The following is a 26,736-nucleotide window of genomic DNA, read 5'->3' as shown; positions in this document are numbered from 1 at the left end:
CGAAAACATGACGTCTGTTGAAAGCACACGGAGCTGCATGACTTTCCGTAAAGTCTCATAAAATATTTAAATAATCGGAAGCGGAGGTTTTTTGAAGTATTCAGCATATTGAAGCTGATCAAAAAAGTGAGTACGCTCTGGAAAAGTGAGCTGGTTTTGTTGAATGTGTACATCCCACTAGTGGCAGGTAAGGGTAGGGGTATTTTTATCTTACAGCCGAAATATTCCCTACGGGTGTATGGACAGCGGCGGATTTAGAGGGGGGGTCAGGGGGTCCTAAATCCCCCCCCCCCCCCCTTCGATTTCTGGTCCCCTCTTGTAATTAGAATTTTGACTAGCTGAATCATAGTTCTAAACCGTACCAAATGGCACCGTTCGCCCTCTAAAATACCAAAAAATTTCGGGGCCCTTCAGCAAGTCCCGAACCCCACGCCAAGTTGAGGGGAGGGGAGGGGTCGGTTTCGCATCCGCGGACCCCCCCCCCCCCCCCCCCCTTCAAATAAACCTGGATCCGCCCCTGATGGATATCCCTCTTTCGTGTTTATTGTCCATGGACAAACTCAACCATCTCTCTCTCTTTCTCTCTCTCTCTACTTAGTTATTTTCATGATCATGCTGATGACGCCATGTATTTTCGAAAACAATCTTAATTTTAGATTTAGAACCTTTTAAATGTATATGTGAAACCTAAGATTTTCGTTTTTGACCCAAGAAAACATGTGTACACGCCATTTCTGGTCTCCTCTTGTAATTAGAATTTTGACTAGCTGAATCATAGTTCTAAACCGTACCAAATGGCACCGTTCGACCTCTAAAATACCAAAAAATTTCGGGGCCCTTCAGCAAGTCCCGAACCCCACGCCAATTTGAGGGGGGGGGGGGAGAGGTCGGTTTCGCATCCGCGGACCAAAAGCTTTCCGGAAGTGCATTTTCAAATGTAATTCACTAAGCTATCCGTACATATCATATGTGTATGTGGGCCGTTTGAAAATAATGGTTATTTTTTTATATAAAATATCAGAAATTTTGCAAAAAATGTTGCAATGTTAAAATGAGAAAGCATTTCAGACCTGAAAAAGGCAATTTTATCTCTAATACAGTATATGACAAAAATATAGCCAAAATGTCAGGTGTGTTTTTTAAGCTGATAGACTGCAAATAATTAATGTATTTTTAATTGTGATGTACTTCTTGCTTCTAGGCCTAAAATACTGAATAAATGGATTGGAACTTGATCTCTCATTATACTGTGTGTTATATTATTCATGAACCATAAGTGGAGCTTGTTCGATGTTTTCATTGTTGTTTATGGTAATACTTAGTTTTCATTTTGTATATCAAATCTTATCATTGATGAATAAATTATTTTTAAGGGAACAAAACTGACCCAAGGTAGAGATAAAAATGTGTTAAGATTGCGTTTGGTGTGATAGTTAAATCGCAATCGTTGTTGAGACAGACATACCAGTCAATGTCAGTATTTGAATGCGTCCAAATCGGCCTACACCCGATTTCACCTCATCCATACTACTGTAAATTAAGGTAAATATAATCACCACTTGAGATTCTACACCTCCGTAGTCTAAAGTTGTGTTATTGTAACTAACGTTACAGCAACCGCGGCGGTCCATGACGTTGCTACCTCTTATGACGTCATAACCATTGTCGTGTTGGATTGTTGGAAAAGGTCAGTTTTTGTGTTGTTGAGGAGAAATTCTTCACTTTACTACTAAAAAAAAAGGTGAAGTGACGGTAGGGCTACAGAAAGCAGGACTTGAAAACATTGTGCTGTTTCCTGATGCTACTAAAAGTTTTGATTTTGTGTTGTCAGCAACCAAAACCGAGTGGCCATTTCGAAAAAAGGGTAACCTTGGAATCCGTTAAAAAATACTAATTTTCTCAACAAGCAGATGATCTACAGTATGTCAACAGTAGTGTTAACCTGATCGCGATCAACCTAGCCTAAAGCGAGGCTGTGGGTGCCGCATAACGTCATTCTAGCCAAGAAAAGCCACCTGATGCTGTGCTGAAGTCACTCTGATTTAATTTTTTGGGTGACAGCCTGTGGAGACCCCGAAACTTATGTGAGAGGGCGAAAAGAAAAAACAGCAAAAAAGTGCTGCTAAAATAAAGGAATACACAGCTGCAAACTGTGTATTGGCTCATTCCCAATTTATGCCTCGACCACAACCGGACGCACGGATTTTAGGATCGTACGTCCATCGAATACCCGATGAACTTCTTTGCAGTAAAAGACATTAATTGAAGACCATGTATAATTATTGGAAATAAAAAGACTAAATAAGAAAGTGTTTTGATAGTAATGCTGTGATCTAAATAACTATTCTGATTTGTTTGTATTTTAATTGCGGATTACGGTCAAATGTATAGTGGTGCAGTATTGTAGATGAAGGATATTGCTCTTCTAAATGTAATCACCCTATCAAAAGATAACTTTTAACGATATTAAAATAAAAATGACAAAGAAGAGTTTATTTAAATAAATGCTTTCTTTTTACTTGAAGATGCACAGTGTGTGTGCTAGCTGCATCCCCCTCTTTCGGTAATCATTTACTTTGTTTAAGCGTAATTATTGTCCAATTTTTATTTTCAACATGTCACTGATTATTAAAATTTCACTTTTTTCAGTTCATTAACTTCTAGATAAAATTTGGCTTTAAGTATTTAACATAGTGAGTAGATTTAGTTTTTCATATAAGGCCGCATTCAGAACAGTGGACTTACTAGTCCGAGAGTCAAATATGGCCGATCCACTATTCAGCATCTATTAGCGGATAAGACGTCAAGCTTTGTAGTGGGTCGCCATATTTGACCCTCGGACTAGTTAGTCCACTGTTGTGAATGCGTCCTAAGAAAACAGAATTTTAATATATTATTTGTTCATAAATCCAGTTCCATATAACACTGGGGTAATGTCAGCCGCCATGCACGACTTGTTAATTTTTCTTGGTTTACATTTGACTTGAGCTATAAATAGCAAATTATCACTTTTTTTCCCACCGGGAGTTGGAATAAAAAAAGACAATTTAAAAACGATAATGAAATCTATGAAAACCAAACAAAAGAGTCACAGAAGTATTTATTCTTTTTTTGTCACATTAAAGTTAAAAAAGCATTATCTTCCTAGAACAAACTTGAGGGTTTACATTTGGTGTGTGTCTGAAAGCTTATTATTAATTTTTCAGATATAAATTGATATTTTTAACAGTCTTAATAAGACATTCTGAGCCTGTCTGAATGAAGCAGAATATCAATCTTTTAAATGGTAAGAAAAACTTGATTGGGCTGAAAACTCAAATAAACTAAGTAGTTAGCTAGGGTCATTCTGACCTCTGTGACGTGACTTAAGTGCACATTATTCTTCCAGTTCTACTTCCATGTTTGTATACTAATTTTGTAAAACACGTGACGTGACACAAACACGTGCTCCCGATACTTAGTAATAATACATTTACAAGTAAGCCCACCTCTTCAGTATAAAGCGGAAGCCAAACGCGTCTCTGCCTTGAACAGAGTCCGACGCGTTAAGAACCATGACAGTTAGATCTCCCTGCCTTCACGCATTTGTAAGTTCTTTTATTCTTTTCATAGTCTGGCTTTTCTGATGGGCACTTGCACGGCCTGCAATAAGCACTCCTTGTTTTTCTTCTCATCGGATAAGCCCATGGTAGCTGTTGTTGTAAAACCCTCTGGACCAGCTGGCATTGGTAGAGCAGACCCTCATGCATGACGTTCATAGCGCTGATGTTACCTGGTCAATGAAAGAGGAAATTAAGAGCTCATTCAGAACAGATAATCTGCGGACTAACTATGGCCGACCCCACTCAAAAAGTGATGCCGCTAATTCCCTGATGGTCTCCCTGCCAACGCACGCGCCGTCGCGTGACCTAGCAATATCTATTAGTGCGGAGTAGGAGGGGAGGATGAGGATGAGACAAGGAAGATAAGTAGTAGTAGTAGTAGTAGTAGTGGTAGTAGTAGTAGCAGTAGTAGTAGTAGTAGTAGTAGCAGAAGTAGCAGTAGTAGTAGTAGTAGTAGCAGTAGTAGTAGTAGTAGTAGCAGTAGCAGTAGCAGTAGTAGTAGTAAGTAGCAGTAGTAGTAGTAGTAGTAGTAGTAGCAGTAGAAGTAGTAGTGGTAGTGGTAGTTGTAGCAGTAGTAGTAGTAGTAGCAGTAGTAGTAGTGGTGGCAGTAGTAGTAGAAGTAGTAGTAGTAGTAGTAGTAGGAGTAGTAGTAGTGGTAGTAGTAGAACTAGAAATAGTAAGAGAGTTATTAGAACAAGAAGCAAAACAATTCCTGTGAGTAAAAGCAAGGTAAATTCCCCGTTACACAACAACGAAGGTAAGAAGAACTGTAGGAATAAGAGAAAGGAAGAAGAGATGATAAAAAAGAAAGAAACGGAGGAAGGAAGCAAATGAATAAAGGGTGGAAGGAAGCAAAAAAGAAATAAGAAGCGGTCCGTCGCCATAGTCATCGACGAATAAACTCAGGCAGAATACACTAATTTATACAATAACTTCATATAATGGCAGTTTTCATAAGTTAATCGTGTAATGCTTACTTTTCGCGACCGATAATTATGACAACGTTTTTAATGCATGCAAAATACAGAATTATGGTGTCACAAATGACGTTATGCTTTATGTAATGCTTGATGAGATATATGATCTCAAAGTCGCCGTACTATTTTGACAGAAAAAAAAAAAAAGAAAAGAAAAGCAGGCGATGAGGAAAAATAAATTTAGAAAAAGAGAAAGAATTTTGGGGAAAGTTAATTAATGGTAAAGTAACAAAAAGCAGTAAACATTTTATTTAAAAGCAAATACAGAGAGAAGAAAAAATGAATAAGAGGGCAAAGGAGAAAAAAATCAAAGAATGGAAAAACCAAAGGAAGGTGGAGATAATCGCCACAACTTACCTGCAAAGAACAGCAGTATTGCACATGTTATAATCGTCATTTTTAAAGTCGCCATAGTCGTCAACGATTGTGGAAAAGATACCCGACCTGGTAAAAAATAACGATAAAATATTGGTCCATATGAAACTCTGGGAGGGATATAGTACTACTGTAGGCGGTTTTTAAACCAGTGGCCAAGCACATTTTTGAGAAGGGAATGGGGGTGGCTGGACACACCCTGGAGAAAAACAGAACCCAGCACCACACGACAGGCCGTGACCTGGAACCTCCAGGACAAGAGGAAGCGAGGCCAGTGTTCCCCGTAACAGAGAGTCCGCTTCCCATTCATTTGTACAGGTAAGCCTCCCCCTAGATTTTGACCCACTTAGGTGAGGCTAACCCTAAATTATAACTAAATGGAGGGTAGACTTCCTGTTTCAGAGAAAGGTATTGTTCGTTTGCTAGCTTTCAGCGCTGAATGCGGCCTAATTGGTGCGTTTAAGGATGATATTATACTAACCGCTTTTTGCGGTGTATTATCTCTGCTGACGAGAGCGTTAAAATTTTTAAATATTGCCAAACGACGTTAATAATAGCTTATCACCAAGCAACTATACACTGAACTATGGGTGAAGCTTGCTTTTTATAGTCAGTATGGTTGCGACAAATCCTGATCTATGTACCCGGTATTTATTTTATATGAATTATTCATATTTCCATTATATTGATTTAGATAATCTCAAAACTTAATGATGATACGAAACCCAAGTGGGCAGCAGTGGGAATATACAGACTTGACATTTATTATGGAATATTTCAGTTTTAAAGGTATACCTAGGTAAAAATGCGTTCTTTATTAAAAAACCCAGATCTCATATAAGATATCTGACTGGAGAAGTCAGGTGTGTCGCTACCAATTAATTGATTACCAAGTCTGTTGCACTGCTGCATTGTGTAATATGCAGTGATTTAATCGGTTAGTGCTCCTTTGGGCTGGTCAAAGCTTGGCTTTGGCGAAGCATGGTTCTATCTAAAAAGTGTCCATATGTCAGCAACTACTACATAGAAGAATTTGAAATTTTGCATGCAAGCGGTTGGTTTTGCAGTGCGTAAAATGAGTTAAGGAGTGTTTTACAAAATTGTTAAGCTGTGCCAGAATGGCGCGAAAAAGACAGACATTGCAAGACAGATTATTGCTCCAAACGGAACGGTCCGCACAGTTTCATAGAGTAATGCCCAGACTTATGTACCCACACAGAGACCACGCCCAATGTATCGATATCTTACCACCAGGGTACAGGACTCAATGTCTTTCAGGATATGCTGCTGCAATGCATTAAACCAAAACCACCCAGTCCGTTTTGAATGAGGGGCAAATTGTCACCAAAACGCGTTTTTCAAGGTTCTTAGCGAACACCAAACTAGTTTTAGCAGGTTAGAATACCAGGCCACCTCTGAGGAAGTCACTGTAAACAGCAAAACAGCGTAGTCTGTTTCTCTAATGATCTGGGGACCATGACATTTTCTGGGTAGAACATTGAAACCGCGTGGTTTTCTTTATTGAGGTCAGATTTCACCTGTACCGCTAAACTGGTCAAAACAGTGTTTACAGACATCCTGAAGAGGCCAACGACAAGGCGAGTGCCGCTTCTGAAGTGACTAGGATCATTGACAGCGTCAATATTTGGAGTGGATACCACATTGGTGCCAAAACACCAATGGAAGTCATCGATGAAAACCTGAACCAGATCAAATAAAGGAATAATCTGGGAACCAGCTGACTATCATCTGATAGGGGGGTACCTTAGGAACAATTTTAGGTTGCACGATCAGATTGCCGGTTCACACAGTGCACTTTTAATAGCAGATAACTTACAGAACCAAGGGAATGAGCAGCTACCTTGGTCATCAAAATCGCCATATTTGAACCACATAGACAATATGTGGGTAGGTCATTAGTCGCCGAATCAACAGCGTCTTAAAACAAAACTGAACCAAACTGGACAAGTTTTAACCGTTTCCTGGAATTTTATTCCAGATTGAATTCCAAAAACCTATCCCACAGTATGCCTTGCCGCTTGAAAGCTAGGAGCATGCAGGGAGATGAGGTCAGGCATAACAGCGACTGTTGCTGTGACTATAGACACTAACATAAGGGGCCTTTATGGGGCGTGTAACTCTTTTAAAGACGATAATTTGGAAAATATGGAGATCCAAAATATCGCTTTCAATGGTTGTCGTATTATAGGCAATGTATTTTTGTTTGCTTCACCGGCGAATTCAATTAATAAACTGATGTCACAATGACATCGGATAGATTATCAAAAGTAATTAAGACACGATTTTAATCCTTATTTTCATTTATCAGTCTGCAAAATAGGAAAAAAAAACTGATGGATTATGATTTGGAAAAAACATTCCATATCAAATGTCAAGTCTGTAAATATAATGCGGATCTATCTCCTATTCAGTATTATAACGGCTGTAACAAAAGCCACTGAAAAACACTGAAATTACGTTTTGCCCAGACTTATGTACCCACAGCAGGGTTTGATACCAGGAACAAATGCTATGCCAAAACACAATTATTACCCGATGGTTATATTCTTGTGGAATACACATTGGTTTGATATATTGAAATATGCGTTCTTTTTTTCTAAGTAAACGTTTAGTAAACGTTTTATACTACAGTGCAAATTTAACAGTTCTTTCAAAGAAATAACTTTATAAGACCTGAACTCTCGTGCATTTAATTCTTTTCTTCTTCAAGTATTCATTGATTCTTATCCAAACTGATTCTTATCCAACAACATAATTTCTAAATATTACTCCAAATCCAGTAGTGGATCTAGGATTATTTGAAGGGGGGTCCGGTTTTTAGGACTGACAGGCCGCGGATGCAAAGCCGACCCTCTCCCCTCCCCTTTTGGGCCTCCAAAATTTTGGGTATGTTAGAGGGCCATTTGGTACACTTTAGAACTACGAGTCAGCTAGTCAAAATTCTAAATTCAAGAGGGGATCATTGGTGTGGGTTTTTTTTCAGAAATCGAACGGTGGGGTCAGATCTCCCAGACACCCCCTTCTAAATCCGCCACTGAAATCAGACAGACCCAAACCGGTTTCAGTTCGAGTGCCGTCATGAGCCCAGAAACATCCGGTATATTTAGAATTATAATGAAACTGATACTGTGATCTTTTTTCCTCTCGTATTTGGTACTTACTACGACTGTTTTTATTTTTTTTAGATTACATCATATTTAATATTTTGGGAAAATTGCCTATACACTGCATATTTCGGTTTATCTTAAAGTTTTGAAAATGATAACATGCCAAAATTAAATAAGGCGGAGATTTGAAACACACCTACCTTGATATATATATATATATATATTTTTTTTTATGTTTTCGTCGGCTTTGTTTGGTCTTGGTATTTTCGTGTTCTTTCTTCTTCGGTTACTGAAATTTCCTACGGTGTAGGTTTCTCGCCGGCAAACTGACCTGGTTGGACTGTATGTCTCCTGTCCTTCTTCTTGGGGGGGAAGTCGTACATTCCAAATCTAGCTACCACATCCATTTAAGTACTAGATGCTGATGAAAAACCTCCCTCGCACCGGAAAAAACTCCGAAGCCACAACGTTATAATGCTACCGAATAAAAAAACTGGAGGCTGATCAAAATGGGTTTTGATTTTAACCCTTATTCATGCGTAATATCCCAATATATAATATTTTAAAGTTTTCATAGTACAGACAAAACCCAGGTCTCCGTTGACGTGAAAATAGATATATGCGGTCTGCATTAAAAATGAATCGTTAATAACGAAAACGTGACGTCTATTGAAAGCACACGGAGCTTCGTGACTTTCCGTAAAGTATCATAAAAAATTTAAACAATCGGAAGCGGAGGCTTTTGAAGTATTCAGCATATTGAAACTGATCAAAAAGTGAGTACGCTCTGGAAAATTGAGCTGGTTTTGTTGAATGTGTACATCCCACTAGTGGCAGGTAAGGGTAGGGGTATTTTTATCTTACAGACGAAATATTCCCTACGGGTATATGGACAGTGGCGGATTTAGAGGGGTGGGGGTGGGGGGGTCCTAACTCCCCACCCCCTTCGATTTCTGGTCCCCTCTTGTAATAATATTTTGACTAGCTGAATCAGGGCGCTGAAGTTAGTGTCTAGTTTCTAGTTTCCAGTTTCGTTTTTCAAAAACGAACCTGGCAACCAGAAACTAATGTCGTTTTTTAAAAACGATTCTGGCAACCAGAAACTAGTGTCGTTTTTCAAAATCGATTCTGGCATCCAGAAACTAGTGTCGTTTTTCAAAAATGATTCTGAGAAGCCAGAATCGTTCTTGCAAAGAGAAACAGGAGCGGAGGGAGGGAGAGGCAACCTGTGATAATTGCCTACCGCCACCATAACCCTCACCGCGGAAGCCTCTCCTCGCGCTCTCCAGTGTCTACAGTGCACAGGTAACCTTCACTGCGGAATTTGTCCGGAATATCACGATTTTTTCCCCGTCGTGCGAGTGGCCGCCGATCGTTGTCTACCATAAAATATCCTAGGCCGGGGAGTGGGAGTGGGGGGATTGAAGTCTCCTGGGGACCTCGCCTTGCTGTTGGGTGGAGCAAGTTAAATTTTATTTAAGTAAACAAAATAGAACGGTTCTGCATCTAAAAAAAGGAGTGTTGTATTTCAAAAATGAAAAAATACCGTCATAAATAAATAAAATAGATTGATTTTGACATTAAGTTACTAGATCATTCGTGTGTGTGTGTGTTTGTTTGTTGGGAGGGGGGATAGAATATAGTTGGCCTCTCAGGTGTCTTTACTAGGCTGGGTGAGAATGTTTTTAGGTGACTGGGCCTTTTTCTTTTCGTTTTGGCGGGCCAAATTTATTTCAATTGATCTTAAAACAACTATTAAGACATCCAGAAGCAAGGAACTTTTGTTTAAAATTATTATTTAACACAAAGCATCTAGAATCATATATGAGATGTAACAGGCGCCACAATATAAAATACAAATTAAAATGCATAGGATCGTTACTTTTTAGTCAGATAATGGGTATCCCAGATATATTGAATCGTTTTTGTGTTCCTGATAATTGTTTTAAAATTGAAATTAAACCAGCAATTTTATTCATCGTACCAGCATACCATACAGCTAAGATTATTTTAGATGCAGCTAGATGTCTAGGTGTATTGCAGAATTAAATCAGCTTTTCGTCGTATGCCAGATAATTCTCTAGAGGTGATAAATTACATGCTTTTCATTTTCTCCAGACAAAGGGTACTTTATTCTATGTGTTAATCTTTAACATACGTTAATACATTTCTAATCACCGGTATTGTACATGAACTTTTAAGTCATATAGCCGTGAAAATATACTTTGTCAGACCCTATTTTACAGCAATAATAAAGAAACGTTTTATTGCGAAAATGGCTAAATAATGAACAAGATGCAATTCCATATAAAAGAAGTGTGTTACACTGTTAATGTGCGTGAACCATAAACTTTCAAAATTAAATTTGTGTAACAGAAAAACTGCATACTTTGAGTATACCAGGATAAATAAATTTATCTACAATATACAAGTACTACCAATAATTTTTGGGCAAAGCAATGGGAAAAGTTTCAAAAAAAAAAAATACCAACAAAGTGCCTCCGTATTTCGGTCATTGTCACTCATAGTTCTGTTTCAGCGGTTTTGTGTATCGTGATCTACATAGAACAAAAGCAAATGACAAATTCTATAAACTTAAAAAATAAAGAGGGGGCATATATCAGCAAAAATGACAAAACTGTTTAAACAAAATTGACATTAATACCAGAAAATAACTAGCATGCATATAAACCAAATATTTGGGCCAGTAGGTTGTACTATCTTTTCAAACAGTTTAAGGGCGTATTCCCAGACATTTAGATCGAACTATCCCGTGGGGAGTCTCACTAGATTGCTGTCAGATAATCCGGCTTAAATGTCCGTCCCGCCTACTACAAGCTGTAAGGGGGTAATTAACTTTCGTGCCCGCTCGGCTGACAGCTATTTAGCGTGAACCCCCAGGGAGTTAGGTCGATCTAGTTTGGATCGATCTAATCTCTGGGAATGGGGTCTAATGGGGCTATACGCGGAGCCGTTTGTCCTAAAGAGGGCGCTGGGGTAATAGTGGTTATTGAAGATAGCCTCGTTTTCGCGTCCGTGTAGAAATGGCTTTAGAGTATGGGAAGCAAACGGTGGCGAAGTTAAAACTTCAACTAGTTGAAAGAGGAGCCTCCACTAGAGGAAAGAAACAGGATTTGGTAGAAAGGTTAGTGTATTTACTTATAAATGTGTCAATTGTATCATTAATATTGAAGGTTTCGCGCTCGAATCTTCCCGTAAAATATGGGTTACTGTGTGAGCTCCCTGTCAAAAGCCAGGTGTAAGCGGCGGCTAGTTCCGCACTACTTATATGCCTAATTTATTACTATATTTCAAGATAACGATATTGTCATTGCGTATTTCCATATTCCGAGAATATAATGAAGGGATTTATGTTTAAAATATGTTTATTGTAGGCACTCCATGACAGTTGACATAACTAAGTGTAGATGAGGTAGACAATCAAAACGGTGTTTGCCAAGAATGTTAGCATCGTTTTGTTAGCATCATTGTTTTTTTCACTCCCTCATAATTGCATTGATGTTGGTAGGTCACAGAGAAGGAAGTGTCAGAACTTGAAAACAGAACTAGAGGCCAAAGTAAAAGTCGAGTATGGCATGAAGAAAGATCATGGAGAATAACAGCATCGAGGTAGGTGTGCAAACGAAAATAAGTTTGCTTGTTTTTTACTTGTTCAAATGGCTTGTATCAATATCGTGTCCTACCTTGAGCTACTATATATAGGCCTACCTGTAGTTGCATTATAATACATAAATACAAGTTGTGAGATGATATATCATGGTTTGAAGGTCAACATTTAATGCTATGAATGTACAATTTCATTTTGCATTTGGAATACAAATTGAAAAGAACAGTAAAAAAAACCTATCTCACTAATTTAATTTTATCATTTTTAGGTTTGGTGATATTTTGAACGCAACCGAAAGACAAGACAAGGACAAATTATGCCACTCACTGTTGTTTAACCATGAAATCAAGACTCCATATTTCTTAAAATTTACAGACATATAGTCGGCAACAATGTCACGTTCTGGCCAAGTGTTCATTTCACTGAGCTGGAAAAACAAAGTTGATCCATGTGCTTATTATTTCTGACACCGTTGTTACCGATAGCTTGAAACGGAGAGCTAAATAATCGTCAAAGGCTCGTCTCAGTTTCATAATGATCAAAAAACATTGGCCCTGGTGACAAACATTTAAAATTCAAGTGGTGAGCTGCTGGCCCAAGGCCATTGAAAAACAACATGAAATGTTCAATATGATTAAATCCAGTTTGATACTGGACAGCCTTTGCATTTTTCTGGTACAGCATGATGCTTCCTCTTGTGTCTGATGGTGTAGTGATATCACACTGGGAAGCTGTACTTTCTTTTTGGCTCTCACCAGCGCAGTCTTCATGTTTGTCTGCCACTGCTTCATCTGTTTGAGACTCGTCCTATATAGGATACAACAAAAAATAAATACATAAGTTTATGAATTACACAAAGAAAAATACTTCATTGTTAATTAACACATAAAATCTGTGTAGATGACAGAAATGACGCAGATCTGACTGCCTCTTGTCCCCTTTAGTCCTTCTATAGTATTTCAAGTATTAAGACAGATACTTATACAAATAAAAAGAAACATTTTATTTATAAATCTGTTATTATATCATGCGTTATATTTACCTCCACTTCATCGGATCTGATACTTTGCGAATTATTAAATGGAAATATGGATGGTATCGCTCCTGGCTTCAGTCTTTTTTTCTCATCTGCAAAAGGAGTGCACATAACGATTATTAATACAATAAAAATCAAGTTGCCCTAACTTAAAAACCTCATGTATTATCACATAAAAACGAAGAAATAATTGTTTAGTCGGTAGAGTGTTTTCTCCCCCAAATCGCTACATAATGTTAGGTGAAGAATGTCTTAAAAATTAACATTCTAAGCACGGTAAACGACACAATTACTTAAACATCGATAACAAAGACATAATGAATAAGTTGACAAACTCATTATTAATACTAAAAGCGACAACAGCAAGTACAACTTACGCGGAAGTGTAATCTTCCTCACGAAAGTAGAGGAAACAGACTAAAATAAACATAACCATATTGATAACAGTAAGCATTGGAACAAAAAGCTGACTGTGATGACCCAACAAAAATTGAAATGTCAATTTTGAACTTCTCAAACGACAGTTGTTCTCCAAAGCAGTTTCATTTTAGGAGATAATAACTCTTAGTATGGGATCTATATTTCACAAACTTTTTAGAAAAAAAAAAACAGAGGCGAGCTTTGAATGTAGAAAAATTGTTGTTTATTCCGGGATATCAATTTTTTGGCCAAAACGAACAGTTGTTATCTCTTTAATGGAGAGGCGTTTGCCACCTAATGCTTAAGTCATCTTAAAAACAATTTAGGGTACACACTTATTGTAAAACGACACTGGTTTCTTGTTGCCAGAATCGTTTTTCAAAAAACGACACTGGCCTCTGGGCATTAGAATCGTTTTTGAAAAATTCAATGAAATTAAAAATTATACTTCATACTACTTAGGGGAGATCCCAGACGGATGGGGGGTCCCTTATCCCCCTCATCCACCATTTAGAATCGATTTTTTAAAATTTAATAAACTTGAAAATTATATTTCAAACTACAAAGGGAGGCCCCGGGGGCCCCTTCCCCCTTTTTACCCTCTCCCTTATTTACCCACCCCCACCCTCAGCCCCAGCCCCACCTAAACTCCAATCCCAGCTTCCGCTATGCAGGCTGCCTGTGACTGGTAGCGGCGGTCAACTCGGCCTCCTAGCACGGCACGGAAAGACGGTTACATTCTCTGTAAAACTGATTCTGACTTCTGAGAATCGTTTTTGAAAAACGACACTAGTTTCTGGATGCCAGAATCGTTTTTGAAAAACGAAACTAGTTTCTGGTTGCCAGAGTCGTTTTTGAAAAACGAAACAAAGTTTCTGGTTGCCAGGTTCGTTTTTGAAAAACGAAACTGAAAACTAGAAACTAGACACTAACTTCAGCGCTCTAGCTGAATCATAGTTTTAAACCGTACCAAATGGCACTGTTCGCCCTCTCAAATATAAAAAATTTTCGGTGCCCTTATAAAATATCAGAAATTGTGCAAAAATTCATATTATTTTACCTCTCTGAAAAAGCATTTCAGACCTGAAAAATGCAATTTTATCTCTAATATATGACCAACATATAGCTAAAATATCAGGGGTGTTAGTCTTTTTTAAGCTAATAGGCTGCAAATGTATTTTTAATAGTGATGTACTCTTGGCTTGTAGGCCTGAAATACTGAATAAATGAATTGGAACTTGATTTCAACTTCTGATAATATGTTATATTATTCATGAACCATAAGTGGTGCTTGTTCGATGTTTTTATTGTTGTTAATGACAATACTTAATTTTTATTTTGTATATCAAATCTTTTCATTGATGAATAAACTATAACTATTTTTAAGTGAACAAAACTGACCCAAGGTAGAGATAGAAATGTGTTAAGATTGCCTTTGGTGTGATGGTTAAAGCACAATTGTTGTTGAGACAGACATACCAGTCAATGTCACACCTTTTTTTTCGCTATTAAAGCAGTCAATTAAGCGTTTTTACAGGTACATATGAACTGAGGTGGAGCGTGGATTCTCAGTAACACATATAAACCACTTCTACACGTTTCTTATATGACTCAAATAAATTCGACATGCCAAGGGATAAACTGAATAAATCACTCGATGAGCTTAAGGCTTCGTTCACATGCAATGTCTATTTTCTAAATTCTATTTTCTATTCGCGGTATGTCTTATGATCACGGTCTGTGCACTGAATATCCCGCGGTGTAATTACTGGCAGCGCGAGCCAGTTACTATAAGTTACTATAAGTAACTGGCTCGCGCTGCCAGTAATTACGCGGCGGGATATTCAGTGCACAGACCGTGATCATAAGATAGCGCGAATAGAAAATAGAATTTAGAAAATAGACATTGCATGTGAACGAAGCCTTAGACTGCTCCTTTCTTTAAATTTTTGATCAGAAATTTAACCTACTTATCTGAACTACTTTTCTCCCACATTTATATAAAGTATAGAAAGCTAGCAGAAAAATTCCGTTCAAATATAATTTTCGGGTAATATTAAACAATGTCTTTTGGTAATTCTCTTAGTTATACTATTTGAAACTATATGCTGGCATTTGGTTGGCTTTTGTGGTGAAGAAAATTGACTTTATATGCATCTTTCATCTTTCAATCTTTCAAGCACAAAATTACTTTGTTGCGACTGATTTTATAAAATTTAAATCAGGTTGTTGCTCAGTACGTGAAATCGACACAATTGACAAAAAAAGCTATGTAGTGTCGGGCGTAACCTTGAACATGAACGAAATGTAATACAATAAACCCGCTAATCAATCCTAATGGCATGGGAATCACATCCAAAAGTTTTGATAACTCCACAAACCTAGAACCCAAAAATAAATCGATCGTTTTAAAAACAGTTTGGGGAAGAATTATTCGTATTATCGAGATAGCGAAGCAATTTTAAAACATAAAACAGCGAGAAAAACATTTGAATCAGAGAAATGTTTGGCACTGAAAATCCACATATAATAAGTTTTTAGCAAAATTCAGATTAAATGACAACAGAATTGCGATGGACAGGGGCAGATATGTAGAAGGAATAGGTGCTGCCCACACTAAAATTTGGATATAGTACAGGCGCGGACGGAGGCCGTCTTCTGGGTCTTCCCGAAGACGGTCAGAATTTTTTTCAAGTTACACTGACTGGCATCTAATTTTTTTTATGTCGTAAGATGGTCAAAAATGGAGGATGGATGAACAAAGACAATTTTGAAAACTGTCAGAACATATCTCTGGATCTGCCACTGTTGAAGATGAGAGGCATTTTCTCCTGTATATAATGGTCTGCACATCACGCTAAGTGTTATATATACATGTGCCCTAGCTTGCTTTGTTTGCATGGAAAGCAGATCACAAAGATGAATTCTCTTCGATGATTAAGTAGCTAATTAGTTACGTCAGATATTGGTCGAGGCTGTTTCATTCTACTGCCAAAATCATTTAAATTTTTTTCCACATGGACCACTGCAAGATTTGAACACTCTTCACTTTGTCCCAATTTACTCAGTTTTTACCAAGGCGTTTTGTGACACAGGCCTCGTGTGTTTGTGGAAAGGGTCTCCGGATGTCCTCACTGCCCGTGCGCTGCCAAAGTTTTTACAATTTTGTGTTCACGTCATCAGAGCCTTGACAAATTCAAAATATACTGTCGGATCCCGTATCTGTGCATCATATTATTACTGACATCCTTTTTTTACTCTTTAAAACGATGCCATACTAAAATTTTCTCTTTTTCTGCCAGCAGGAAGACCAAACACTATAGAAATATTTTGTCTGATTGTTAAATGTGTTTTAGTATGGGGCACATCTAAGGATGCCTTAGACAATTATGTGCATGAAACGAAACTATGTATTAAATGAACATCCACCAATCTGTAAAAAAATAGGTAAATTAAATTAAAGTCCTCATAAAACAAATTTCTTTATTTGCATCACAAAAAAGGTTGAAGAAATACCTTGAAAATGTATAAATCTTTATTCTGGACGATTCAAGACTGACGTTTTGCATATCTTTTCAAAAAATTAAATTGCTAGAATTGTACCGCATAATACAATCATGTCTATTTAATGATAGAAGAAAACACAAAAAAAAATAAATTTAAGAAATTATCTGTGACAAAAGCAGGCTCAAGAGCATGCCAGGAAGACCGCTGATTTGAATACGCTGTAAGAGAGTCACCTAAACGGACACTAGTGCCCATGTGCAACATGACCAATTAACTAAAACAGCAAAATGCTCACTTGAGGAAAACCTACGAAATGGACTAACAATTCCTGTAGCTTGATTACGTGTAAGACCTCTCAAAATCGACTGAGTGTACTACTCGATGCAAAAAGGGTGTAAATGCACGAGGTCACGATATAGGGAAGGCCGGGGTTAGTTGGACCCCGGTATAAGTTGGCCCCCCGTCAATTTATGAAAAAGTAAGTTCGGGGTAAAAAAAAATTATCACATCATTTTGTAAAGTGACCTTATCCAGTAATGCTAAGAAAGCATCGGTCGTACAAAAGTTTTATTTAGGCAGTGAGTCCAAATGAAAGAATTCTGCATTTTAAAGTAACTTTATTTAAGAAATTTTAAAATCTATTTTCATAGGCTTTTGATCGGATGTATATATGAAGCATCAAACTGAAGCTCACTGTTTCAAGTTTCACAGAAATGTATCATCGTAGTCCATTCTAGCACCAAAAATGGCTGCAACACTTTAGATTAAAAATGTGCACTAGTTTGGCCCCTTGACTTGGGGCAAGTTGGACCCTCGTATAGACCACAATCCATGCGCGCAACAGAGCAAAAGACCATTGTTAAATCAAAGTCAACGGTTTGTGAAATAACTACAAGTTTAAGACTGAATTTGTTAGTTTCTTTTAAAACGAAAAATTATTATTCGTTTTCGTTCATTAAAAACCTGCTCTCCAAGGTCAAAAGTGTCTAACTAGGCCAATTACTGGTAGCTTCGGTTTCCCGTAAGTTGCCAGTCCGTTTTTTTTTTTTTTTTTTTTTTTTTTTTTACTTTTTCTTTTTATTCTTTCGACAGTTAAAAGATGAACACTGAGGTTTGCGCTTATTTGGGGATTTTGGTGATAACACACCAACGACGCTATTCTCTAACACTGGACCAACACATCCCGGCACGGGGCTGTCTTGGCATTTAGGACGGCTCCATCCTTTGACCCTGAAATAGGGCTTAAGACGCTGCAAATATCCATAGGCATTGTCAGATATGGCATTTTCCTCTGGCCCCAGTTCGCCATATGTATCCGGTAGTTCCTGTCCACTCAAGGGAGCATCATAGTCAACTAATTGATTATAGACACTTTCATCGGTGTAGTCTTCATTATAGTCTGGCAAACGCCGGTCTCTTCTTGCCAATTGATACTGTGGCGTATCGAGCAGCAAAAACAGCTTATTTTGACCTGGGGGAATGGCCGCCCGGTCACTGACCCCAAGATGGCGGCGACCGTTGGTGTTTGGAGAGCCCAAATTATATAGCCAATCCTTGTCTGTGATGTACCGGGCGCTGATGTCACCTAAAAGTATTAAAAGGGTATTACTGAAAAGCATATCTAGAGTGCGGTAAAGGCAGGTAAGGAGAAAGGCAAAGAAAAATGAAAGATAACCAGGCAAAAACTGAGGACAGATTGACGTGTGGGACAAGTTCGAGGTGGAGAAAAGGATGAAAGAATGAATGATGCAGATGAAAACAAAGTGAAGCCATAAAATATTCATTTACGAAGTATTTTCTTCTTTTGAAACTATTATGTTAGGTAACAGAGGTTTCTCATTGGCACACTGAACACATTATTGGAGAGAGAGAGAGAGAGAGAGGGAGAGAGAGAGAGAGAGGGTCTATATATTACAAAAATCTAATGAAAAGACCATATTTTACGATAGGAATAACAATCCACTGTAGAGAGAGAGAGAGAGAGAGAGAGAGAGAGAGAGAGGGAGATGTTTAACCTAAAGCGAAAGATTATAAATAATAAATTGACAATTTGGCATAATAGCTCGAGAACATGCTCTCACCCACCTACTAATACGATCAATATCAGGGCCTTGGCTATCTTTGTTGAAATGGTAGTCTTCATGCTCTTCTTCACATGAAAGGAAGCAATTACCCTAAAAAGAAAGAAACTGCTTGTAATAATACAATGCTGCAAAGTGTACGCATTTGTAGATCTTTGTAGTCTTCATTTTAATTTTAATTTGTATTCGAAGAAGTCCACAAATGAAAAAAAAAAGAAAAAAACATGATGGATAATAAATCGGCAGGCGTCAAAAATTATTATATTTTTTACAATAACATTGCAATGTACATTTATAATCTACAACTTTGAAAGGTTATAATTGTCCATAATAATAATAATAATAATAATAATAATAGATATTTTAAATAGGGCCGTTTGGGGCATTTCTTATGCTTAACTATCGTTTTTTCTTTTATAAGATACTAGGCACAAAACTTGGAGGCATGTGATACAGAAATCAGCACTCCAAAATCCACCTGACAAGATATTCGAGGTTTAACTACAGTACATGTTCATGTTTTCTGACAGCGGCTGGAAAACGTCAGATGGTTTTTGTTATCAATGTCATGATTTTCAACCACATGGTATAACATTGATTTCAGCTGTTATTGAGGCATCGTATCTTCCTTGTTTGTAACAAACGACCCATCACCTTATCTCCCGAGTTTTGTATTACTACGCTTGACTGCAATTACGTTAAACTCAGTGACCTATTTTCGTAGACTTACATTTAAAAGGTGTCAAATAATTTAAAAAAGAAATTCATTTTTAAGTTTTAATGTTTTTCTTATAAAAGCATTTTATCCCCAAGCATTATTGTAATACTGCTGTTTTTTTTAATTGAAGACTGAGTAGTTTTAGTCGATTTATGATACTGAACATTCATGATATTAGCAATAAGATCGTGGTTTTGTATCGTGTACTTGCACCAGTATGCCTATATATGCAGGATGAAAATTCATAAATCCCACTACTGTTGTTTAGTGAGAAACTCGTGGTTGTCAACGATGGTCTTAAAAGACTGTAGACTGTATATATGCTAGTGGCTGTAAAAGGCTCCCTTAAGGTAAGTCATATATCGGTTATAAATGACAAAACCATACTGTTTTCCTATCAAACTTTGCACTTGGTCAGATCTCTGTAGATCAATTCAGAATGAGAGTACCTAAATTGCTATCACTGGTACATTTGTACTGGTAAATGTCCTACCTGGCACACATTTTATCTGCAGTGTTTGAAAACGATTCATCAAACAATTTCGTAAATTACTGATATGGCCATATTCATTCTTACGTAAGAGTTATATGTTACACTTTCGATTGTCGGTTTATTTATCATGGCGTAGAAACCGGTAGGTAAGCGCAGTAATGAGAAAAACAAAGGGGATTATTTCTCCTGCATACTACAGACATGTTTTCAATCAGTCGGTTTTGGCTGCCTTGAAAAATATACAGGTCGATAAAAACGCCGTTACTGACATGTAATATATAAGCTGAATAATTTATCATCATTATTACCTAAAAAGAAGGCGTCAATAACCCTGTTGCGTGGTTACCCATACAAACGTCAAAATAAAAATTTTTGATTTATAGCAAGATAATGGAACATGTAGCTTATTTTGACGAAAAAACTGTCGCTGCTACAGCTGGAGTAGAAAATAAAACACAATGTTCACATCAAGTTTCCAGTGCTGTATACTGCCTCTAACCTGTACAAAGTTTTGGGTTCAGGCCTTATAAACGGATTAGGTGTTTTCAGGCCTACCCAACTACCAGACTCGGCACCGAATGATCCTGAATTCACCGGTAAATCGGACCACACTACCCGTTTTCAAGGTGTGTATTAGCATTTCACAGTATCAGACGCGACACCGCTCTTGCCTAGTACGCGATGTGATAGTGACGATTCTCAGCGGGGTTGAAAAGCATTGCATCACCACTCAAAATTTGTTCAGGGTATGATACTGTGTAATGCGTACTGACTCACACCTTGAAAACGGGTAGTGTGGTCTGATATACCGGTGAATTCAGGATCATTCGGTGCCGAGTCTGGTAGTTGGGTAGGCCTGGTTTACTAACACTACTCGCAGATCTTTTAGCACTAACACCCATATTAACCACAAAACCCTTTTTTAAGTACTGGAGTGTCTGGAGGAAAACCAAGCCAAACACAACATCCTACACCATGATGCCAAGTAGTGTCGAGGCAATCCTGCAAAAACCACCTCTTCTCCTCAGTGTTGAACAAGGTTTTACAGTATTCAAATTTTCGTTAACCTGAGAACTATTTGAACTAAAGAATAGAAAACTTGACTTGCAATTTGTAAACATTAATGACATAGTCACACTCGGTGTCTTGTGTAATCTTGTAGTACATTTGTCTTTGTGCCTTTATACATGTAGTACCAAAAGCCACAGCTAGACGGCAAAACGCAAGACGACGTTTGATTGGAAAATGTCGTGTTAGGCTTAGAAAACGGTGTCGACATTCAGATTTTGATGTCTCAAGAATATCTCACTATGAAGCTAAGTCAACAGGGAATTGATGTTATTGCTCCTACAACGGAATCGTTTTTACAAAGGTCTTGATGCCCTTTTTATCGGTGATCAAGGTAAAAAAAAAACCACCAAAGCCAAAATTTCGAAGTTCGAGTTCCTCTTTATCTGTGTGCAAAGCCCAAGGGGGATTGACAACTTAATGGCTCGATTGTTACGTAATCTAGTCTCCTAAACGCACGGTCAATCAGACGCATTAATATTATGATTGGCCCACGCAGCTGCAAGTCAACTTGTAAAGTGAAGTGAAACCCGCTGAATGTTATTTACATGCCAGGACCAGTCTTTGGGCTCATTCCCATTGAAACTTTCGGTCTACGTAGATCGATCCAACTCCGCAGGGACTCACGCTGAATGCAGTCAGTTTAACAGATAAACACGCCTCCTCCTGACGTTGCGTTCAATACAGAAAAGCTGGTGATTATACGCGTTTTGCATTCAGCGAGAGTCCCCGCGGAGTTGGATCTATCTTATTGGAAAGATCGCTTCAATGGGAATGAGCCCTTGGTGTTTCCACATAGATGAGGTCCTTATTTCTACAGTTGATTATTATTCCTATCCTAAAATATGGTCTTTTCATTAGAATTTTGTAATATAGAGATCCCCTCTCTCTCTCACACACACACACACGCACGTACTTGCACGCACGCACGCACACAAGCACACACACACGCACGCACGCACACACATTCACATACACAAACACACAAATACACACACAAACACACACACACGTACACACACACACACACGTACACACGCATGCATCGCACATTTTCTTGACCAGTACCTGTAGGTGTCCCGTCTGCCTCCAAACAACAACCTGGGGAGTGCACATCTGGGCACTCCTTTTATTGAACTAAGGCCCAATTAAGAATGGATGATCCGAGAACTTACTGTTCCGCCGACTAAATATGGCCGACCACAGTTCAAAAGCGATGTCGCTCATTCCTGATGGTCTCCCCGCCTCCACACGCGCCGTCGCTGCAGGGGCCTAGCAATTAAACTTCGGAGCAGAGATTAAATCCGTTTTAAGGCGCGTGTGGAGTCGGGGAGACCACCAGGAATCAGCAACATCGCTTTTGAACTGTGGTCGGCCATATTTTGTAATTGTGTATTCATATCATTTAGTGCTCAATAAACTTATATTTAGTCGGCGGATCAGTAAGTACTCGAATAATCCATTCTGAATGGGACCTAAGACACTTATTTTTAATCGTCTGATAACCTTTATCTTTGCTTAAAATGTAATGTTTAACTGGAGAGAGACTATTGAAGTCTCAAAGAAAGCCATTACGCAAAAGCCAACAAAATCGCTACATTTCGGTATTGCATTTTCGGGCTATCATTTGTGTACTTATTTACCAGCCAGATGGATGCTACGATGGCAACTGCATTGAGGTTTTGGGATTTATGTGGCATAACACAATAGTCGCCATATTCACAATAACAGCGGTTGTTATCTTATATAATTTCACTTATTCTGCAAGCGTACAACAGTAGTAATTGGTGCATATGGCAGATTTAGGGGGTGTGTCAGGGGTCTTGACACCCCCCCCCCCCTGCGATTTCTGAAAAAAATCACACCAATGGTCCCCTCTTAAAATTAGAATTTTGACTAGCTAAATCATAGTTATAAACCGTACAAAATGGAACCGTTTACTCTCTAAAACACCAAAATTTTTCTGGACCCGATGAAGGGCCTTAAACCCCCACGCCAAGTAGGTGGGGAAGGGTCGGGTTTGCATCCGCGCCACCCCCTCCCCCTTTCGAATAATCCTGGATCCGCCCCTGGGTCGAAAGGTGCCTTTTCCCTTTGTCTTTGCCCACATGGTATTGAACTAGGAAAGAAACTTCACGCCTACACAGGACATAACACATGAAAACCTAGAGCGATATATTTACCTGGCTGTTTGTGCTGTTATCCTCTAGTATACTCTGCCCCGGTCCTGCAGTCTTGTTCGGTCTCGACTTCTAGCCTTTTTGATAAGCTAATCTCCGCAATTTGAATATTATTCTGCCAGTCGACGTTGAAATGTGCCAGATAATCAGCAGATATGTTTTATATACGTTTGGCAAATAAAAAGAACTTTGAAACCGTTTTGAGACGTATCCTGGCCAATTGAAACTGACACCAATTGTCACAATTCGAGCTTTGATACTCCTTGAATTCCCTAGAATTTTGCTATATATCAAATGCAACAGCAATAATGAAAACAATGACACTTTTCCTCATAGAATATTGACAAGCCTTGCGTCACTGGCTGACAGTACAGAGGAAGCGCTCTTTCCTGCTAAACCAGAAAAACACGAACACCGTCTGTAGTCACGTCGCTACTAAATTTGAGCCGATGGCTATATTAAAATGTAGCGGAGGACAAATATTGAAATGGGTGATGATCCGTATCCTCCAACAAGAAGCATTGTCTTTATATATCATCCACCTGTGTTTGTAGTGTACAGACACAACTTTTAAGCCTGGTTTTGTGTCACAAGGGACATACGGGAATATTTATAAATCGAACCAATCGTTTCTGATGACTAACAACCAACCCACAATATCGTGTCGCCAACCACTCGCTATCCGCCAAGGACACGTGTATTTCTACTATAGCTTCATAAATATTTCAGTGGACGGGAATGGACTTTTCTACTATGACAGACATTTAATCTGCACATAATCATGTCATAAACTTGATTGCACTCTCAATGGGTGATCCCTTTTTGATGCATCGAGTGGATAGGCAAAAATGTGGCTGGGGGGATTGCTCTGCTCTGTCGGGACACGCACGCACGCGCACACGCACGCACACACACACACACACACACGTCGTTCGATCTACATGTACATGACATCAGATGCATGTATCTCTGGAACAAATAACTAAGTGGCCAATTTGACGTTTCTTTAGCAAAAAATGTATGAAATATTCGATTACAGCAACCAGTTGAAACTTTTCTACAAAAAAACTGTTATCAAAATCGCTAACTATAGAAAACAATACCACCGGGAAATACCATAAAAATGGGGGTGAAAGCGAAGGAATACGGGAACACCTGGGATGTTGTGAGTAAGGTCCTTAAAGAATGTTGTGAGCAAGGTCCTTAAGGAATGTTGTGTGCAAGGTCCTTAAGGAATGTTGTGTGCAAGGTCCTTAAGGAATGTTGTGTGCAAGGTCCTTAAGGAATGCTATGTGCAAGGTCCTTAAGGAACACTGAGAAGTACTATACTGTACAGGTAACGGTTGATGATATTACAGCGGTGCACACAATCCCCGATGGCCGAGCAGGGGCGGGTCCAGGGATATTTTCTGACAGTCTTCCACATTATCTTTTTACGCCCATATCCTCCACTGCCCTCAACCCCCACACTGGCTCACACACACATTTATGAATTATAGTGTTTGCTTAGTCATAACTTTCAACCCTAATCATAGTTTTTTCTCTTTGTTTTGTTTCTGATATATGTACAAAGTTCGTTGACTTGTAGGCCCATGAGGCCGGGTGATTTGTATATCTATATCATATGTCACGTTAATAAATAAATACTATATATATGGTTGAGTTACTTGTCATTACCTGGCTTGGGAAGTGCGGTGGTGTGTAATTAACACATTTAATTAGCCTAGCGAGCTCTTGCCTTGGTCAACTACCTGGCATTTCAATTGCATCGGCAATTAGTAAGCTTGTCAACTGCTGATCCTTATTTTGGAAGACTGTGAGCTTTTGATATGATCTAAACCACTCGAGGCGACCATAGTCTCTTCACATCTATTGTCACCGAAGTTAGCAAGAAAGTCATGAAAGAACACAGACACAGACAAAGAAAATCGTCAACGAATACCAGAGCCTTTGCTACTTTTTTTAGTGCATTACATCTCACGGTATCACACTGAGGCAAAACCGTTCAACACAACATTCCCTGTCTTCACTGTATTCAGATTGTACATGTAGCTCAGCTGATTCTCAAAGTGTACCACGTGACCCAGATCTGTCGCTTCATTTTTGCATATTCAGCTAGGATTTTCTAAAACGCTTTTTGTTCTACTCTGAGATTGTTTATATTCTGTTTATAAGGTGGCAATCGATCCGAACATATCTCTAGTGTACAGATTAAGTGATGGATCTACGAAAGTCGAGAAATGGAGTTTAGCGTGGCTCAAATACTTTAATCTCATTTTCTATTAGCCCTTGGTATTATTTCAATCAAGTGTGCCCTCCATCGGTTCCATCTCTCTCTCGTGATTCCAAACTTTAAAAGGCGACTGTCAATTTTACATGAACAATCTAATAGAACTTTTAATTCCTTTTAGAACTCTTCGTTCCAGTGGTCAATTTCAACTCATGCGAAATGATACCAAAAAGACTATTAAAACAACATATGGTCACAGGAGTTTTGAGATTGCTGCACCAGTTTTATGGTCCAATTTTATAAACATGCCAAATGTGTCTCTGAATGACTCTTATCACTGTTTTTTTTTCATTCAAATCCTTTTTAATGAGAAAATATTTAGTTAACTTTCACCTATAAGTTTTTTTTAAATTAATGTTAGTCTAAATTTTATGTTTGAAGTTTTAGTTTTTATACGTAAATGTAAAAGTGCTAAGACACACGTGTAGGGCGGTTTTAAGAAATATATTATTATTATTATTATTATTATTATTATTATTATTATTTTATCCGGTCCTCTATCTCGTCACATATGTAGAGCAACTCACACACACATGTAAGGCCGCATTCAGAACAGTAGACTAACTTGTCCGAGGGTCAAATATGGCCGACCCACTCGAATATTTCTCCATTGGAAATCTATTCAGTGTCTATTAGCGGAATAGACGACAAGCTTTTAAGTGGGTCGCAACATTTGACCCTCGGACTAGCTAGTTCACTGTTCTGCATGCGGCCGAAGTATTATGAGTTGACCTTTGAGACATTTCAAAACAATTACCGAATTTCAGACAGCTAAAGTGAATTTTCCGGCTAAAATTCTTTAGAGAAACGACTTCCTGGTTCCGTTCCATTATATGGCACTCTCTGTCAGCACGTTTGGCATTTCTACTCTGGGGTAGCGTACGCTAGGTCTAGGTTTTTTTTTTTTTTTTTTTTTTTTTTTTCTTTTTTTTTTTTTTTTGGCCAAATCTTTGGACAATTAACCAAATCAATTTTTTAGCAAATAAGAATCTTTGTAGTCAAATTACAAATAACTATTTCATGCCAATAACTCAAATTTATATTCATATAAAATATATTTTTATCACAGTAATAGTAAAAACGGCATTAAGTTTTAAAAAAATGAAAATGGAGACAATTTTTAAAATATTTGTAAAGCTTCTTGCGTTTTGAAGAGCAGTACTGCAATTGGTGCCTTTACTGGTGAGATGTACCGTTTGAAGTTGGACAATATTACTGAAATCATCGAGAAAA

The 26,736-nt window shown here is 38.2% G+C and overlaps 2 protein-coding genes and 2 long non-coding RNA genes across 4 annotated transcripts; 1 reads left to right on the top strand and 3 right to left on the bottom strand.

The window, feature by feature from the left end:
- Positions 1–3,088: 3,088 nt before the first annotated feature.
- Positions 3,089–5,229, bottom strand: LOC147761784 (uncharacterized). Its single transcript, XR_015334873.1, has 2 exons — positions 4,937–5,229; positions 3,089–3,772 (listed from the first exon to the last, which is right to left on the bottom strand). It is a non-coding gene; the product is annotated as an uncharacterized LOC147761784 (long non-coding RNA).
- A 5,632-nt stretch (positions 5,230–10,861) lies between these two features.
- On the top strand, positions 10,862–12,060 carry LOC106163887 (uncharacterized). Its single transcript, XR_001238513.3, has 3 exons — positions 10,862–11,227; positions 11,612–11,712; positions 11,979–12,060. It is a non-coding gene; the product is annotated as an uncharacterized LOC106163887 (long non-coding RNA).
- On the bottom strand, positions 11,864–12,885 carry LOC147761783 (uncharacterized). The gene is made up of 2 exons (XM_087012395.1): positions 12,753–12,885; positions 11,864–12,517 (listed from the first exon to the last, which is right to left on the bottom strand). The coding sequence occupies exons 1-2, from the start codon at positions 12,855–12,857 to the stop codon at positions 12,221–12,223; spliced, it is 402 nt and encodes a 133-aa protein (XP_086868521.1). The 5' UTR covers positions 12,858–12,885; the 3' UTR covers positions 11,864–12,220.
- Positions 12,886–16,661: 3,776 nt separating this feature from the next.
- Positions 16,662–23,896, bottom strand: LOC147761782 (uncharacterized). Its single transcript, XM_087012409.1, has 3 exons — positions 23,217–23,896; positions 18,759–18,847; positions 16,662–18,258 (listed from the first exon to the last, which is right to left on the bottom strand). The coding sequence occupies exons 2-3, from the start codon at positions 18,814–18,816 to the stop codon at positions 17,738–17,740; spliced, it is 579 nt and encodes a 192-aa protein (XP_086868535.1). The 5' UTR covers positions 18,817–18,847; positions 23,217–23,896; the 3' UTR covers positions 16,662–17,737.
- Between the last annotated feature and the right edge of the window lie 2,840 nt (positions 23,897–26,736).

The sequence above is a fragment of the Lingula anatina genome, chromosome 5, assembly GCF_051362555.1.
Source record: "Lingula anatina isolate TDL-2025a chromosome 5, LinAna3.0, whole genome shotgun sequence".
NCBI classification, from domain to species: Eukaryota; Metazoa; Brachiopoda; class Lingulata; order Lingulida; family Lingulidae; genus Lingula; species Lingula anatina.
Note: the sequence above shows the minus strand (reverse complement) of the source record. Positions and strands in the feature narration are given on the sequence as shown.

Excerpts from the sequence above, each read along its gene's own strand:
- LOC147761783 (XM_087012395.1), bottom strand. The coding sequence starts at position 12,857 with ATGTGCACTCCTTTTGCAGATGAGAAAAAAAGACTGAAGCCAGGAGCG. Across the intron at positions 12,518-12,752 it reads TCAGATCCGATGAAGTGGAG|GACGAGTCTCAAACAGATGA; the intron begins GTAAATATAACG and ends TATCCTATATAG.
- LOC147761782 (XM_087012409.1), bottom strand. The coding sequence starts at position 18,816 with ATGAAGACTACCATTTCAACAAAGATAGCCAAGGCCCTGATATTGATC. Across the intron at positions 18,259-18,758 it reads GATATTGATCGTATTAGTAG|GTGACATCAGCGCCCGGTAC; the intron begins GTGGGTGAGAGC and ends TAATACTTTTAG.